The 17,276-nt window shown below is 34.6% G+C and overlaps 1 protein-coding gene across 6 annotated transcripts in view; it reads left to right on the plus strand.

The window, feature by feature from the left end:
* RBM41 (RNA binding motif protein 41) overlaps positions 1-16,709 on the plus strand; it is a 55,791-nt gene extending 39,082 nt beyond the window's left edge. For 4 of the 6 annotated variants that reach the window (XM_087859965.1, XM_087859964.1, XM_087859966.1 and 1 more), the window contains 2 exons: positions 12,478-12,625; positions 14,235-16,709. In XM_087859965.1, the coding sequence (XP_087716091.1) occupies positions 12,478-12,625; positions 14,235-14,401 (315 nt within the window). In that variant the 3' untranslated portion in view covers positions 14,402-16,709. The remainder of the gene's footprint in view (positions 1-12,477; positions 12,626-14,234) is intronic. The other 2 variants (XM_087859967.1, XM_087859968.1) reach the window with 1 other exon arrangement.
* Positions 16,710-17,276: the final 567 nt, after the last annotated feature.

Genomic DNA, 17,276 nt, shown 5'->3' on the forward strand with positions numbered 1-17,276 from the left:
GGGTGGGTGGGAGAGGAAGAAGCAGGCTCCCAGCAGAGCAGGGAGCCTGACGCAGGGCTCGATCCCAGGACCCTGGGATCACGCCCTGAGCCGAAGGCAGACGCTTAACGACTGAGCCACCCAGGCGCCCCTACATTGGATTTCTCATCAGAAACCATACGAGCAAGAAGAGAGGACTGAAATATTTAAAGTATTGAAAGAAAAAAAACCACTCACCTAGAAATCTCTATCCAGCAAAACAGTCCTTCAAAACAAAAAATAAAGACTTTGTCAGGCAAACCAAAACTGAGGGAATTTGTCAGCAGTAAATCTGCCTTGTGAGAAATATTTATTTTTCAAAAAAAGGTTTTCCAGAGAGAAGGAAAATGATATAGGTCAGAAAACCAGATCTCTATAAAGAAGACCATAGGAGAAAGAATACATGAAGGTAAAATAAAATCTTTTTTTTCTTATTTTTAACTGATTTGAAAGATAACTGTTCAAAGTAATAATAACAATGTATTAGGCAATTATAGCATATGGGTAAATGAATGTTATAAAACAGGAATGTTATAAGGGATAGGAGGGAGGAATTAGTATGTGGTGTATATAACTGTTACAAGTTATCTGCATTACCAGTGAAGTGGTATAATGTTGAGAGTAGGCTTAGATTAGTTGTAAATGAATCTTTTAAACTCTAAGGTGACCACTAAAAATTATAAAATGAAGTATAATTAATATGCTGAGGGGGTGAAAATTACATCATAAAATGAGATCCATTCTCTACAATTTTTTCTACGAAGTAGAAACAGAGGGAACACTTTCTAACTCATTTTATGAAACCAGCCTTAGCTTAATACCAAAACTAGGTAAAATCATTAAATAAAGCAAACCTACAGACTGATATCTGTCATGATCATAGATGCAAAAATCCTAAATTTTAGGAAAATAAAAATATTTGATTAAAATATTTTGATTGAAAAATCAAAACATTAGGAAATCACATCTAACAATGTATCAAAATAATTATATACCATGATAAGGTAGGATTCATTCTAGGTATCTATGGCTGATTCTGCATTTGAAAATCAATTAATACAATCTACCACATCAACAAACTAAAGAAGAATAATTGTATCTTTATTTCAGTTGATGTAGAAAAGGCATTTGACAAGTCTAAAAACCATTCATGACAAAAAAACTCTCATCAAACTAAGAATAGAAGGAAACATCTTCAGCTGATAAAGAATATTTACAAAACCCTACAGCTAACATCGTACTTAATGGTGAGCAACTGGGTGCTTTCCCCTTTGATCAGGAATAAGACAAGGATGTACCCCCTCCCTACTTCTTTTCAGTATTTTACTAGAAATGCTAGCTAGTGCAGTAAAATAAGAAAAGAAAAAGTACACAGATCAAAAAGGGAATTGTCTTTTTTTCACAGATGACATGTATGTCTATGTAGAAAATTCCAAAGAATCAGCAACAACAATGTGAAATAACTACTGGAACTAATAAGTGGAATATAGCAAGTTTGGAGGATACAAGGTTTATATACAAAAGCCAGTTGCTTTTCTGTATACCAAGAAATGAACAATTGAAATTAAAATTTAAAACCCAGTACTGTTTTATAAAAGCACCACAAAAAAGTGAAATTTTTAGGTATAAATCTATGAAAATATGTACAGGGTATGTACACAGAAAACTAAAACTCTGCTGAAAAATTAAAGAAGATGATAAACAAATGTAGAGATATTCTGTGTTCATGGATTGGAAGACCTAATATTGTTAAGATGTCAGTTCTTCCCAAATTGATATGTAGATTCCATGCAATCCCAATAAAATCCTGGCAAGCTATTTTGTGGATATAGACCAACTGATTATAAGTTTATATGGAAAAACAAAAGACCCAGAATATCCAACACAGTACTGAAGATGTACAAAGTTGGAGGACTGATACTACCCAACTTTAAGATTTACTATAATCAAGAAGGGTGGTGTTGGTGGGAAAAAAACATAGATCAATGGAGCAGAATAGAGACTCCAGAAATGGAACAGAATAGAGACTCCAGAAATAAGCTCACACAAATATAATGAACTAGTCTTTGACAGGGAGCAAAGGCAATTCAATGAAGGAAAGATAGTCTTTTCAGGAAATTGTGCTAAAATAAATAACTGGTTATCCACATTCCAAATAGGAATCTAAACACAGATCTTATGTTCTTTAGAAAAAATTTAACTCAAAATAGATCATAGATCTAAATGTAAAATACAATACTACAACACTTCTAGAAGAAAGTAGAAAATCTAAATGATCTTGTGTTTGGTGATACATTTATAGATACAACACCAAATGCATGATATGTGAAAGAAAAAAATTGAAAAATCAGACTTTGTTCAATTTACAAACTTCTGCTATGTGAAAGACACTTTTAAGAAAATCAAAAGACAAGCCACAGACTAGAAAAAAAAGTTTGCAAAATATGTCTAATAAAGGACTTGTATCCAAAATATACAAAGATCTCCTAAAACTCAATAGTAGTAAAACAAACAACCCAATTAAAAAATGGGCAAAATGTAGGAACAGACACCTCAAAAAGGAAGTTATATACATGTCAAATAAGCATATGAAAAGGAGCTCATCGTCATTTGTCATCAAGGAATTACAAAATAAAACAACAGTGAGATGCCGTTACACACCTATTAGAATGGCTAAAATTCACGATAAAACTGATAATACCAAATGCTCTTGAGGATGCTGAGCAACAGGAACTCATTCATTGCTGTTGCAAATCCAAAATGGTACAACTTCTTTGAAGTCAGTTTGGCAGTCTCACAAAGCTAAACATTGTTTTGCCATGTAATCCAGAAGTTACACTTTCAGTTATTTGCCCAATTTATTTGAAAACCGATATTTATACAAAAACCAGCATGTGAATGTTTATAATAGTTTTACTCATAATTGCCAAAAATTGGAAGCAATCAGGATGTCCTTCAATAGATGAATGGATACATTCACCTGTGCTGCATCTATACAGTGGAATATAATTCATCAACTAAGAGAAATGATCTGGTAAGCCACAGAAAGACATAGAGGAACTATAAGTATATTAATAAGTGAAAACCAGTATGAAAAGACTACATATTATATAATTCCAATTATATGCTTTCCAGAAAACACAAAAACATAGATACAGTAAATGATCAATGGTTGCCAGGAGTTCAGGGGGTTGGGAAAGAGGAATAGGTGAAGCACAGGGGATTTTTAGGTAGTAAACTTATTCTATATGATAATGTAATGGTGGATGCAAGATACACATTTGTCAAAACCCATAAAACTCTATAGCATAAAGAGTGACCCTTACTGTACACAAATATTAAAAAATCATTTGAGAGGTAGGAGAACCCTAGGAAAGAATGCAGACTATGACAAGAGAATCTGTGTTACAAGTATGTGAAACAACCTCAGTGAAGGTATGGGGGGGTGAAAGGTACTGACTCAGGTATCTTTGGAAATATGCGGAGTCTAGAAGACTAAAAACAGAGCTGCACATAATCATTGTACCCTAGTTAATAAGGTTGTGTCTCATGGGGGTAGTGGTTAGCAATCTTGATACTGGTACATACGTATAATGAGATGGAACAGTTAAATAAATGGATGGCAGATGGTGGGAGCCATGTTTCTCACTGGTGGAATTTACAGATAAGCAAAGGAAAGAAGCTAGAATGATCCATTTAATGGTTTAGAGTTAGAGACATCAGTATGAAATCATGTTTAACTTAACATAGATATAGATGGTTACATATAACATATTTATAGATATGTACAGACACACAGGTTAGTATAAACATAAAATTTTTTTCTTTGTCAGCTGAGAGGATCTAAATGAAGTGATACTTCAGTAGCAACAAGCACATTCAGGACCCAAATCTTAGTTTGTAAGACCATTCTCTAATGAAAGGAACCAAGGGGGCATCTGGGTGGCTCAGTTGGTTAAGCGTCCAACTCTTGATTTTGGCTCAGGTCATGGTCTCAGGGTGGTGAGATTGAGCCCTGCATTGGGCTCTGTGCTGAGCGTGGAGCCTACTTAGGGTGCTCTGTCTCCCTCTCCTTCTGCCCCTGCCCCGGCGCTCTCACTCTATATATCAAAAACAAAAACAAACAAAAAAAACGGAACCAGGCCTCCTTAGAGAAATGACTGACTCTAGTACTGGGGCGGGAAATATACAAGATGAGACTTGAGCATTTTGTAGTGACAGAAAGTAGGAAAGTGCTGAAAATACCCACATAAAAACACTGTTGGGTATATGTCAGAGGAGCACAGGAGCCAACTGAAAGAGTTTCCAGTGACCCAAACTGGAACAATTTGTGCAACAAACTTTGGTAAATTAATATTGGATTATAACCTAAAGTATAGGATAAATAGCTATGACTCCATATTGATAATAAATAAAGTGATTGAGTAAATCAGATAATGGGGGGAAAGAGGCAAATATCCCACAGAAGATTCTAAATAATTTGTGTAGATGCTCCATCGCAAACCAGGGGACCATAACTTTCCACTTCTTAGTTTTGAGCTCTTGAGTGACTTTCAAACAGTGCAGTATGGAAAGGCAGGAAAAAAGGGTAATATTGCAGTGTAGAAACCTAACAAACACTGCCTCAGCTAGGTAATCAAGGCCAACATCAACAGTCATTAATCGTGTCGATAGCATGCATGCTTGATATGATGTGATCAAAACTGCACTTTCCTCTCTGGTCTTCCTTCTCGTAATCCATAACCCCAATCTAACCATGAGAAAAACAACAACAAAAATTCTAATAGTGGGTCATCCTACAAAATACCTGACCAGTACTCCTCAAAACTGTCAAGATTTTTAAAAACATGAGAAATGGCCACAACCAAAGAAGAGACTGAAGACACAGGAAAACTAAATGTACTGTGGTATCCTGGATGGAATCCTGAAACAGAAAATGGACATTAGGGAAAAACTAAGGAAATCTAAATAAACTATGGACTTCGGTTAATAATAAGGTATCAATATTCATTCATTCGTTTTAACAAATGCACCATAATAACATAAGATGTTAATAATAGTGGAAACTGGGTGTGGAGTATACAGGAACTCTTCTCAGTTTTTCTGTAAATCTGAAACTATTCTAAAAAATAGTCTCCTTTTTAAACATTTAAAACAGATACTGCAGAAGAGTGCATACAATGTAATACTATTTATATGAAGTTCAAAACATACAAAATAATACTGTATATTGCAGAAGGATGCCAGGAAGTTTCATCTTGTATTATCACTTGGAATATCTGTTTTTCTGTTTCACAGAAATGTTTATCTTCTTTTTGAGCCTAGCTGTGTCTTTGTGCATACTTTTTTATACATGAATATATTAGTGTGTTGTTGATACATACATACATATATACCCATGTATATGGGTGTGTGTGTGTGTGTGTGTGTGTGTGTGTGTGTGTTTGGAGCAGAGAAGATAAATCCAAGCAAGAAGTGACCAAGCCACCTTGACCAGAAGTCTTCTTGATTTTTTAAAAGTGTTCATGTCAAAGGGAACAATTTTAGTATGGATCTTTCCTACTTGGTGAGAAACTTGCTGTATATTCCACATACTTCTTCCTACAGTTATTTAATTTGACAATGCTTTTATGTTAAGTATTTCAGAGCCAAAAGTCTAGATCACCTGAATTTACTTAAGTGAATCACAGGTCAGTTAATCTGTGCCTTTGCCTTTAAGATACAAGTATAGTTAAATGCTAAATATGTGAATATCTAGCTTCTAAAGTCTTTGAGACATAGTCTCTTGCTTATTATAGTGTTTAATATATTTATTCGTGTTTCAGTGGTTAGCATATTTAAGAGGGCTCTGTTTTCTGGCTCTTTGCTTGTGCTGCTTCTATCTGAATTCTTAAGTTCCATTAAACTATAAAGGATATAATTTATTCCAGCTAACATATAGAGATTTTTTCCTCCATCTTTTTTTATAGTAGTAAAACACGTAACTTGAGATCAACCCTCTTAACAAAATCTTAAGTATGCATTACAGTATCGTTAACTACAGACACAAGGTTGTATAGCAGATCTCTAGAACTTTTTCATCCTGCATGACTGAACTTTATAAACGTTGAACAGCAACTTCCCATTTCCCTCTCCCCTCAGTCCCTGACAACCACCGTTCTTTTTGCTTCAATGAGTTTGCCTACTGTAGTTACCACATATAAATGAAATCATGTAGTATTTGTCCTTCTGTGACTGGCTTATTTCACTTAGCATAGTGTGCTCAAGATTCACCCATGTTGTAGCATATGACCAGATTTCCCTCTTTTTTCTGGCTGAATAATATTCCATTGTATGTGTGTATACCACATCTCCTTCATCCATTCATCCGTGATGGATGTTTCTACCTCTTGGCTATTGTGAACAGTGTTGCAACAAATGTATGTGTTCAGATATATCTTTGATATTCTGATTTTAATTCTTTTGGATAAGTATCTGGGAGTGGGATTGCTGGACCATATAGTAGTTCTATTTTTAATTTTTTGCAGGACCTTTTTACTGTTCTCCATAGTTGCTGTACCATTTTACATTCTGCCAACAGTGTGCAAGAATTCCAATTTATCTACATCCTTATCAACTTATTTCCTACACATGTTCTTTGGAAAAATGTCTATTTAGGTCTTTTGCCCACTTTTAAAAATTGGCTTATTTGTCTTTTTGCTGTTGGGTTCTAAGAGTTCCTTATATATTTTGGATATTAACCTCTAATAAGATATATGGTTTCTAAATATTTTCTGCCATTCTGTAGGTTGCCTTTTCACTTTGCTGATTGTTTCCTTTGCTGTACACAAGTGTTTCAGTTGATTTAGTCCCACTTTATTTTTGCTTTTGCATCCTGTGCTTCTGATGTAATATTCAAGAAATCATTGCCAAGGCAGTGTCATGAAGCTTTTCCCTTATGTTTTCTTCTGGGAGTTTTAGACTTTCAGGCCTTATGTAACTTTAATACATTTTGAGTGGATTTTTGTGTGTGACATAAAATATGAGTCCAGTTTTATTATTTTGCATGTGGATATCAACTTTTCCCAACACCATTTGTTGAAGAAACTATTTTTCCTCATTGTGTTTCTTGCCCTCTATTGATCAGTTGACCGTATATGTGTGAGTTTATTTCAGGGTTCTATTCTGTTCTGTTGGTCTATATAACTGTCTTTATGGTAGTTTACTGTTTTGATTACTATAGATTTGTAATATGTTTTGAAATTAAGAGGTGTGAGCTCTCCAGTTTTGTTATTTTTCAAGATTTCTTTGGCTATTTGGGGTCTCTTGTTCCATATGAATTTTAGGATTGATTTTTTTCTATCCCTATAAAAAATAACTATTGGGATTTTGATAGGAATTGAATTAAATCTGTAGATCACTTTAGGTAGTGTATACATTTTAACAGTATTGTCTTCCAGTCCATGAATATGGGACAATTTTGCATTTATTTGTGTCTTTAATTTCTTTGAGCAATGTTTTGTGGTCTTCAGTGTACAAGTCCTTAACTTCCTTGGTTAAGTTTTTTTTTTTTAATTGAAGTATGATTGACATATGAAAAGCTGTACATATTTTTTTGGTTGGGTTTTTTAGTATCAATTTTTAAAAAGATTTTATTTATTTGAGAGAGAGAGACAGAGATAGCAACAGAGAGCAAGAGTGGGGAGGAAAGGGAGAAGCAGGCTCCCTGCTGAGAAGGGAGCCCAATGTGGGGCTTGATTCCAGACCCTGGGATCATGACCTGAGCCAAAGGCAGACACTTAACCAGCTGAGCCACCCAGGTGCCCCAGTATTTTATTTACATTCTAGTTAGTTAACATATAGTGAAATGTTGGTTTTAAGAATAGAATTTAGTGATTCATCACTTACATATAACACTCAGTAAAGCTGTATATATTTAATGTATGCAGCTTGATGAGTTTGAAAATAAGTGTACACCATTAAACCATCACCATGTACAGTGCCCTAAACTTAACCATTATCTCTAGAAATTTCCTCCCTCCTTTTTCCTTTTGATAATAACACTTAACATACGATCTACCCTCGGAATACATTTTAAGTATCTAATACAGTATTGAAAACTGTATGCACTATGCTGTACAGTAGATGTATAGAATGTATTCATCTTGCATAAGTGAAACTGTGTGCACTTTGATGAACATCTCCCCAGTTACCCCTCCTCCCAGCCTCTTGGTAAACATGATTCTACTCTGCCTTTATGAGTTTGACTGTGTTAGATGCCTGATATAAATTCCCTTTTAGTATTCTACAAATAGTATTTGTTCTTCCGTGTTTGGTTTATTTCACTTAGCATAGTATCTTCCAAGTTTTTGTTGTAGCAAATGACAGGATTTTCTTCTTTTTTTAAGGCCAAATAATATTCCATTGTATTTACACACATTATCCATCCGTCAGTGGACATTTAGGTTGTTTCCATGTCTTTGCTATTGTAGATAATGCTGCAGTGAACAAGGGAATACACCTATTTCTTCCAGATTGCAATTCCAGTTCTTCTAGATATATACCCAGAAGTGGGATTGCTGGATTGTATTTTAGTTCTATTTTTAATTTTGGGGAGGAAACTCCATTCTGTTTTCCATAGTGGTTGCCCCATTTACATTCCCACCAACAGCATACAAGGTTTAGAATTTCTCCGTATCCTTACCAACACTTGTTGTTGTTGTTGTTGTTGTTGTTGTTGTTGTTGTTGTTGTTGTTAATAGCCATCCTAACAGGTGTGAAGTGATTCATTGAGGTTTTGATTTGCATCTTCCTGATGATTAGTGATATTGAGCATCTTTTCATATACCTGTTGTCCATTTGTGTCTTTTTTGAAGAAATGACTAATCAGGTCTTTTACCCATTTTTAAAATTGGGTTATTTGGGATTTTTTTTTGTTATTGCATTTTAGGAACCCCTTATGTATTTTAGATATTAATCCTTCATCAGCTATATGATCTGCAAATATTTTTCCTATTCTGTGTATTGCCTTTTCACTTTGCTGATTTTTTTTTGCTCCTAAGTTTTCTATGTGTCCTACAACTTGACTGAATTTATTAGTTTTACCTGTGTTAAAACAATTAATTGTGGAGTCTTGAGGGTTTTCTACACATAGGATCTTGTCATATACAAACAGAGATAATTTTACTTCTTCCTTTCCCATTTGGATGCCTTTTATTTCTTTTTTCTTGTCTAATTGCTCTGGCCAGGACTTCCAGAACTAGATTGAATAGAAGTGACAAGAGTGGGCATCCTGGCCTTGTTCCTGATATTAGAGGGAAAGCTTTCCAGTCTTTCACTGTTCATCATGACATTAGCTGTGGGCCTTTAATATTTGGCCTATATTATGTTGAGGTAAATTCCTTCTGTTCCTAGTTTTTAAGCATTTTTATCATGAAAGGGTGTTGGATTTTGTCAAGTGCTTTGTCTGCATCTATTAGGATGACCATGTGATTTTTATCTTTTATTCTGTTAATGTGGTATATCACATTGATTTTTGTATGTGGAACCATCCTTGCATCTCAGAGATAATTCACTTGGTCATTGTATATGATCCTTTTAATGAATTCATTTTACTACTCTTCTGTTGAGAATTTTTGCATCTGTATTCATCAGGGATATTGGCCTGTAGTTTTCTCATAATGTCATTTTTTCCCTTTCAATATCAGGGTAATGCTGGCCTCATAAAATTAGTTTGGGAATGTTCCCTCCTCCAGTTTTTTGGAAGAGTTTGAGAAGGATTGGCAGTAATTCTTTAAATGTTTGGTAGAATTCACCCATGAACCCATCTGGTCCTGGGCTTTTCTTTGACCTCCCAGCAAAGGAGGTTTTTGATTACTAATTCAATCTCATTACTAGTTCTAAATCTCTCTAGATTTTCTATTTCTTCATGATTTAGTCTTGGTAGGTTGTGTGTTTCTAAGAATTTATCGTTCTCTTCTAGGTTATCCAATTTGTTGGCATATAGCTGTTCGTAGTAGTCTCTTGTAATCCTTTTTATTTCTGTGGATTAGTTGTAACATCTCCTCATTTATTCCTGATTTTATTTGAGTCTTCTCTCTTTTTTCTCAGTCTAGTTAAAGGTAGTCAGTTTTGTTGATCTTTTATTTAAAAAAAAACACCCAGCTTTTAGTTGTTTTTTTTCCCCTAATCTCTTTTATTTCTGCTTTAATCTTTATTTCTTTCCTTCTATTATCTTTGGGCTTAGTTTGATCCTTTTTCTAGTTCCTTAAGCTATAGAGTTGTTTATCTGAGATCTTTTTCTCTTCTCTTCTCTTCTCTTCTCTTCTCTTCTCTTCTCTTCTCTTCTCCTCTCCTCTCCTCTCCTCTCCTCTCCTCTCCTCTCTTCTCTTTTCTTCTCTTTTCCTCTCTTCTCTTCTTTTTTTAAGTAGGCTCCAGTGCCCAAGGTGGGGTTTGAACTCAAGACCCTGAGATCAAGAGTTGCATCCTTGATCAACTGAACCAGCCAGGTACCCCTGAGATCTTTTTTTTTTTTTTTAAGATTTATTTATTTATTTATTCGACAGGATAGAGACAGCCAGCGAGAGAGGGAACACAAGCAGGGGGAGTGGGAGAGGAAGAAGCAGGCTCATAGTGGAGGAGCCTGATGTGGGGCTCGATCCCACAACGCCGGGATCACGCCCTGAGCCGAAGGCAGACGCTTAACCGCTGTGCCACCCAGGCGCCCCAAGATCTTCTTTTTTAATATACACATTTATGACTATAAAATTCCCTCTTAGTACTGTTCTTGCTCCATCCCATAAATGTTGTTATGTTGTGGTTTCATTTTCATTTGTCTCAAGAAATTTTCTAATTTCCCTTCTTATTTCTTCTTTGACCCATTGGTTGTTCAAGAGTATGATATTTATATTTCCACATATTTGTGAATTTTTTAGTTTTCCTTCTGCTATTGGAAGTGAGATATTGAAATGTCCTAGTATTATTGTGTTTGTCATTATGTAATGTCCATTTTTGTCTCTTGTGACAGTTTTGACTCAAAGTCTATTTTGTCTGATAAAAGCATGGCCACCCCTGGTTTCCTTTGGTTATCATTTGCATGGAATATCTTTCTCTATCCTTTCATTTTCAGCTTATATGTGGCCTTAAAATATAAAGAGTTTCTTGTAGACAGCTGTAGTTGGAACTTGTTTTTTTGTTCATTCAGCCACTCTGTGTCTTTGATTAGAGGGTTTAACATACTTATTTGTGAAGTAATTATTGATAGGAAAGGACTTACTATCACCATTTATTATTTGTTTTCTGTTTTGTAGCTCATTTGTCCCTCTTTTCCTCTCTTGAGGTCTTCCTTTGTGTTTCATTGACTTTGTAGTGATGTGCCTTTTTCCTTTCTTATTTTCTTTTGTTTATCTTATATAGGTATTTTCTTTAGGGTTACAGTGGGGCTTCCTTAAAACATCTTATAACAATCTATTGTAAGCTGATAAGAACTTAAGTTTAATTGCATTTGAGGGCTCTTTGTTATTTTCTTGAATGTTCTTTTTTTTAATAACATCCCATTCATAATAGAATATTGTCTCATTTCTCTGAGAGTATTAGTGATGATTTTTTTGAAGTTTTCTTCACCCTGCATGGTCTGTTTTTTTCATTTGCTTTCATTTCTGTTTGTTCTGTTCTCTCTTTAGCGTTAGAGGCTTTCCTCAGATGGCTGGTAATCTGTGCCCATATTTATGAGTAGGGGCCAAAAAGCAGATTGGAAGCTCTGAGCACACGAGCGGCCCTTGTTGACTTTTAGTTTCATTTTAAAGTCATCTCTCTGGCCCATTTGTTGGAGAAATTCCTGATGCCAAACCAGTATTTTTTTTTATCTTTTCTCTTGGGGCTAATCATATTTAGTGTGCATTATTTCTCTTAATCTCCTTGTGTTCAGATATAGTATTTATACCCTCATCTGTGTCTGGCATTCTCCATATTCAGAAAATGAGCTGCCACTATTCACCAAGATTGGGATTGGCCTTTACCTAGTAGATAATTTTAGGGGAAGATATTTAAGATCCAGTTGGCTTTTAAACAACTTTCAACCTACACATCTTATCTTAACCTTATCCCTTTACATTCATTCCCAGAGGTACCTGAAGCTATCAGTTCCTAAACTGTTTGAGGATTCTTAGGTATATACTAGGTTGGTTCCTGGCTTTCCCCACTGCTGCTTTAAGATTCAGCTTTCTTGTCTACACTTAGCTAATTATTTTCCAGCTTCCAGAATATTGCTGCTATTGCCTCCTTTCCTTGTTCTTTCTGATCTTGTGGGTTTGTGGGTTTTTTTTTTTAAGTCCCTGTAGTTTTAGAGAGTTTTCTGGAGGGAGTGAAATTAGATGCATATATTCAATCTGCCATCTTTATCTGAAACTAATTCTAACCGAAGTGAAATCGTTGCCTTACCTCGCTCATGTGATATTTCTGTTGATCCTCGGTTTATATTAGGTGTTATACCTGAAGAACCTTAGCCCTCGGGTGACTGAAAGAGATCTTGTCTCATTGTTCGCTCGGTTCCAGGAGAAAAAAGGACCACCGATTCAATTCCGAATGATGACTGGACGAATGAGGGGGCAGGCTTTTATCACCTTTCCCAGTAAGTAGCTTCATCTGGATAATTAATTGTAGCATCAGTTCATTGGAGATTATTTATACCCTCTCTAATTTAAATCTAGCCCTTTATTTTCTCCATAATATATAAGAAGCATGTGCTTGAACAAGCACATGGGAAGAAGGAAAGAGAAGTAAGGAAAGTATGTTTTCAGTGTTCCTCTATCCTCCCTCTGTGCTTCCTCTCCTCCATTGACAGTACATGACCGACCACCTTATCCCATTGTCCTCAGTTTTCCTCAATCTCGGCACTTCCTTCTGTCTATCAAAATGTACTTTCCCTTTGCTGATGACAGTATTTCTAGTTCAATTTATAATTATATTACTTATTAATATATTGGATTCTGGTCAGAATACTTGTACTTGCCTTATGCGCTATTCCTTTGGGACTAAGAGACTATAAGTTAACATGCTGATTCACTAGTAATCCATAATTAACTAGTGAATGATGTTAAATTCTTTTAACAATTGTTTCTATCTTAATACATGACTTCAGTATCCTAATTAAAAGAGAACAATGATACAGGAATTTCATTTTCTATAACAGACCAGACTGTCTCTTTTGGTGGAAGCTGGGTAGGAGCTATACCTTTCATTATCCCTAAACTATCATTACTTATAAATGGCCTAGTAGTCTATGCATGGGCAAGTGCTTTTACATGTAAGCAGTACCAAAACTGCCCTCCACTTTTTTCATATGTTCTTATACCATCTTTCCTAGCATGTTAAAGGTTTGTGGATCCTCTATACTAATGGTTTTCAGTCTTTTCAGGTGTGAGGGCCCTTTTTAAACTTAAAATATATTTCACTGACCCCAAGCTAATATCCATTAATTGAAAAAATATATAATAAAAAGATTTTATAAACTAAGTACTTTAAAGTGAACATTTGAAATAATAATATTTTGAAATAATAACATTTGAAAATTCATAGTATATACATATGTGATACATAAATTGGTTTAGTCTAAAGACATTGCTTGTCTACCTATGATTTCACAGACTCTGGGCAATAATTCCACTTCTAAATTTACCACATCCAGACTCTGAGGCCCATAAATTGAAAACTCCTGCTATACACTGTATACTCCCATACCTCAAGCATCCATATGCCTACAAGAATTCTTTAACATATTTATCCCAATGAGGGCTCCCACTCTGCCATCAAAAGAAAAAAGTAACAAAATGTCCTCAGTACCATGATAACGTCTTTTATTCATGTCATCCAGTTTGAAAATGATTTCATTATCATAATACCTGTAATCTGTTATCTAAGGTAGAGGTTAATATATTATTAGTTGTATAGCTTAGCTTTCTTTGGCACACTGTCTGTATTCTTGTTTCTTTGACCTTATCTTTGAATTAGGAGACACTCTCAAACATCCATTTTAAGTTTTTATTGTCATTATTCTTAACCATTAGTTTAATCTTGCTGAGTTATACAAATTTGAGATTATGGAAAAGATAATAAAATTAAATAACTATATAGCCTTATAGCCTATATTTAACTCCAAGGCAAAACAACATAAACTAGACTTGGAATAGAACTGAATTATTAAGCCCTATGTAAATTGATGTTTTTCCTTTCTCTTCTAGATAAGGAGATAGCAAGGCAAGCATTATATCTAGTAAATGGATATAAACTACGTGGGAAAATATTGGTGATAGAATTTGGAAAGAACAAAAAGCAACGGTCGGATCTCCAGGCTGCTTCTCTCATATCATCTGCTACAGATAACACTACAGAAATCAGTGGTAGCTAAAAGATATATAGATGGTGAGTCCCAGGAGGTCTTCCTTGCATCAGAATCTTGGATTTAGAATTTGTGTATAGATAGCAATTTGTTTGGTTTTGAAGAAGAGAAACTAATTGAGGGAGAGAAAAACTAAGATAATCCCTCTCAGTTTCAGAATGAATTGGTAGAAAACATTTTTTATAATCAAAGACTATATAGGACAGAGTATGAAGTGTAGGGTACAAAGAATATCATTTTCTCAGGATAAATTACAAGTGATTATTTCTAAGGATTTTTTTAATCTTTATAATTTATCTGGGGTCTTCAGTATTTGTCCATAAAGATGACATTCTTTCCAAGATCGCCTCCTACATGCAGAACTAAAAAACTAATAAAATGTTGAAATACTTATTTACTAGAGCTCATTTATCCCTAATTATATCCACGTAGTAAATAAATGACCAAGACCCTGGGTCTAAACATCAACAAATGCTGTTGAATGACAACTATCAGCAGTGACAATATGTTTTTTCATAAGTCAGTCCACATATTTAGTGAATGCTTCCACATAAAGTTATCAGTGTCTTCAAAAATTTATATATTTTTCTAATGAAATCATTTAGGTCAAAATATTGATGTTCTCATAGTCATTTAAGCTAGCTACCATTGAGTAATCACTGAATTCAAAGCAATAAACATTGAATGACTATCTAATATATGTTATATATTAGGTATATGAATTTTAGGAGAGGAACATACTAGCAAACAATACTAAAAGTGGGAAGAAAGCATTCTCTAGAAGAGAGCCACTCATTTCCAAATGCCTCAGTTGTTTGTCGTTGTTGGAGAATAGAAGGAAAATATGATATAGAGGAAGTAGTACAAACTTTGGAATCAGGCCTGTGTTTGAACTTCACAGCCACACTTATCACTTTGTGACCTTGGCAAGTCACTTAATCTGAGCCTCAGTTTTCTCATCTATAAAATGAGGATAATAATACTACTTACCTCATTAGGTTGTAAATATTAAATGAGATGATACTATTTTGGCTGAAGAATAGGAAGAAAAAAAATGAAGAAAGTTGAACAGAGAGTAGGACCGTTAAGCACTCCAACATACTTGTAATGAGAGGACCAGAAAAAGAGAAGAGAAAGAAAGAAGCAGAAAAAATATTCCAATAAATAATGGATGTAAATGTCCCAAATTTGATGAGAAACATTAGCCACACATCCAAGAATTTCAACAAACCCCAAGTAGGATAAAGAAGAAATCCACAGACACATCATAATAAAAATGCTAAAATTCAAAGACAAAGAGAAACTCTTGAAAGTAACAGGAGAAAAGTGAAGCATCACTTACAAGAGAACCCTAATCAGATTAACAGCTGACTTCCCATCAGAAACAATGGAGTGGCAGTGTAGTAACATATTCAAAGTGCTCAAAGGGAACAACTGTCAATATAGAATCCTATATCCAATAAAGCTGTGTTTTTAAAAATGAAGATAAAATGTAAGTCTTCCCACATAATCATGAACTATTGCTGCCAGCAGACCTGACTTACAGGAAATATTAAAGGAAGTTCTTCAGGAAGAAAACAATGACTTCTGATAATAATTTAAATCTACACATATAGAAAATTAGCATGGGTAAAGGTAATTACATAATTAGAAGAGACAGTCTAAATGCATTTTTCTTCTCTTAATTGATTTAAAAAGTAATTTTATAAAGCAATATGTACATAGTTGCATTGTTGGGTTTATAACATATAAAAATGCAGTATATTTGCCAATAATAGGACATAGGAGGTGGGTGGAGGCAAAGCTATATTGGACTGTAGAAATGACTCCAGATGGTAACTCAAATCTACGGGAACAAATGAAGAAAACAAGAAATGGGAAATAAGAATGTTAATATAAAAAACATCAAATATTTATTTGCTCTTTCTTCTCTGAGCTTCTTTAAAAGACCTAAACTTATATCAAGTAATAATATAACAGTGTATTGTTGGGTTAATAATGTGTAGAAAGAATATGTATAACAATAATAGTACAAAAAAGTGAGGAAAGAAATAGAGTCATATAGGAATAAGGTGTTTATATCACTGGAATTAAGTTTGTATATATCTGAAGACAATTCAGTTAAGATTTGTATGGTGAACCCTAGAGCAACCACTAGGAAACTAACTGAAAATATATAGTGAAAATATTATTAAAGAAATTTAAATTTTTCATTAGAAAATATTCAATGCAAAATGACGAATAGAGGAACACAGACCAAAACAAACAAACAAACAACCAACCAAACAACCCTCCAGAGACATATAGGAAACAAACAGTGAAATGGCAGTCTTAAGTCCACCTATGTTAATAATAACAGTAAATATGAGTAGATTAAACAATCCAATAAAAGGCAGAGAGTGTCAGACTGGGAAAAACAAGAGTCACCTCTATGCTATTTGTTGGAGTCACACTTTATATTCAAAGATACAAACAGATTGAAGGTAAAAGGATAGAAAGAAATATTGGGCAAATGACAACTCTAAGAAAGCTGGAGTGGCTATACTAATATCAGATAAAATAGACTTTAAAACAAAAAATGTCATTAGATACAAAGAGTGACATCTTATTTTTTTTAAAGATTTTATTTATTTATTTGACAGAGATAGAGACAGCCAGCGAGAGAGGGAACACAAGCAGGGGGAGTGGGAGAGGAAGAAGCAGGCTCATAGCGGAGGAGCCTGATGTGGGGCTCGATCCCATAACGCCGGGATCACGCCCTGAGCCGAAGGCAGACGCTTAACACCTGAGCCACCCAGGCACCCCGAGAGTGACATCTTATAATGATAAGAGAGTCAACCCATCAGAAAGAGCAAAATTATATATGCATCTAACAACAGAGCAC

This window comes from Ursus americanus, chromosome X, assembly GCF_024610735.1.
Source record: "Ursus americanus isolate L20-20 chromosome X, mUrsAme1.1.p, whole genome shotgun sequence".
NCBI classification, from domain to species: domain Eukaryota; kingdom Metazoa; phylum Chordata; class Mammalia; order Carnivora; family Ursidae; genus Ursus; species Ursus americanus.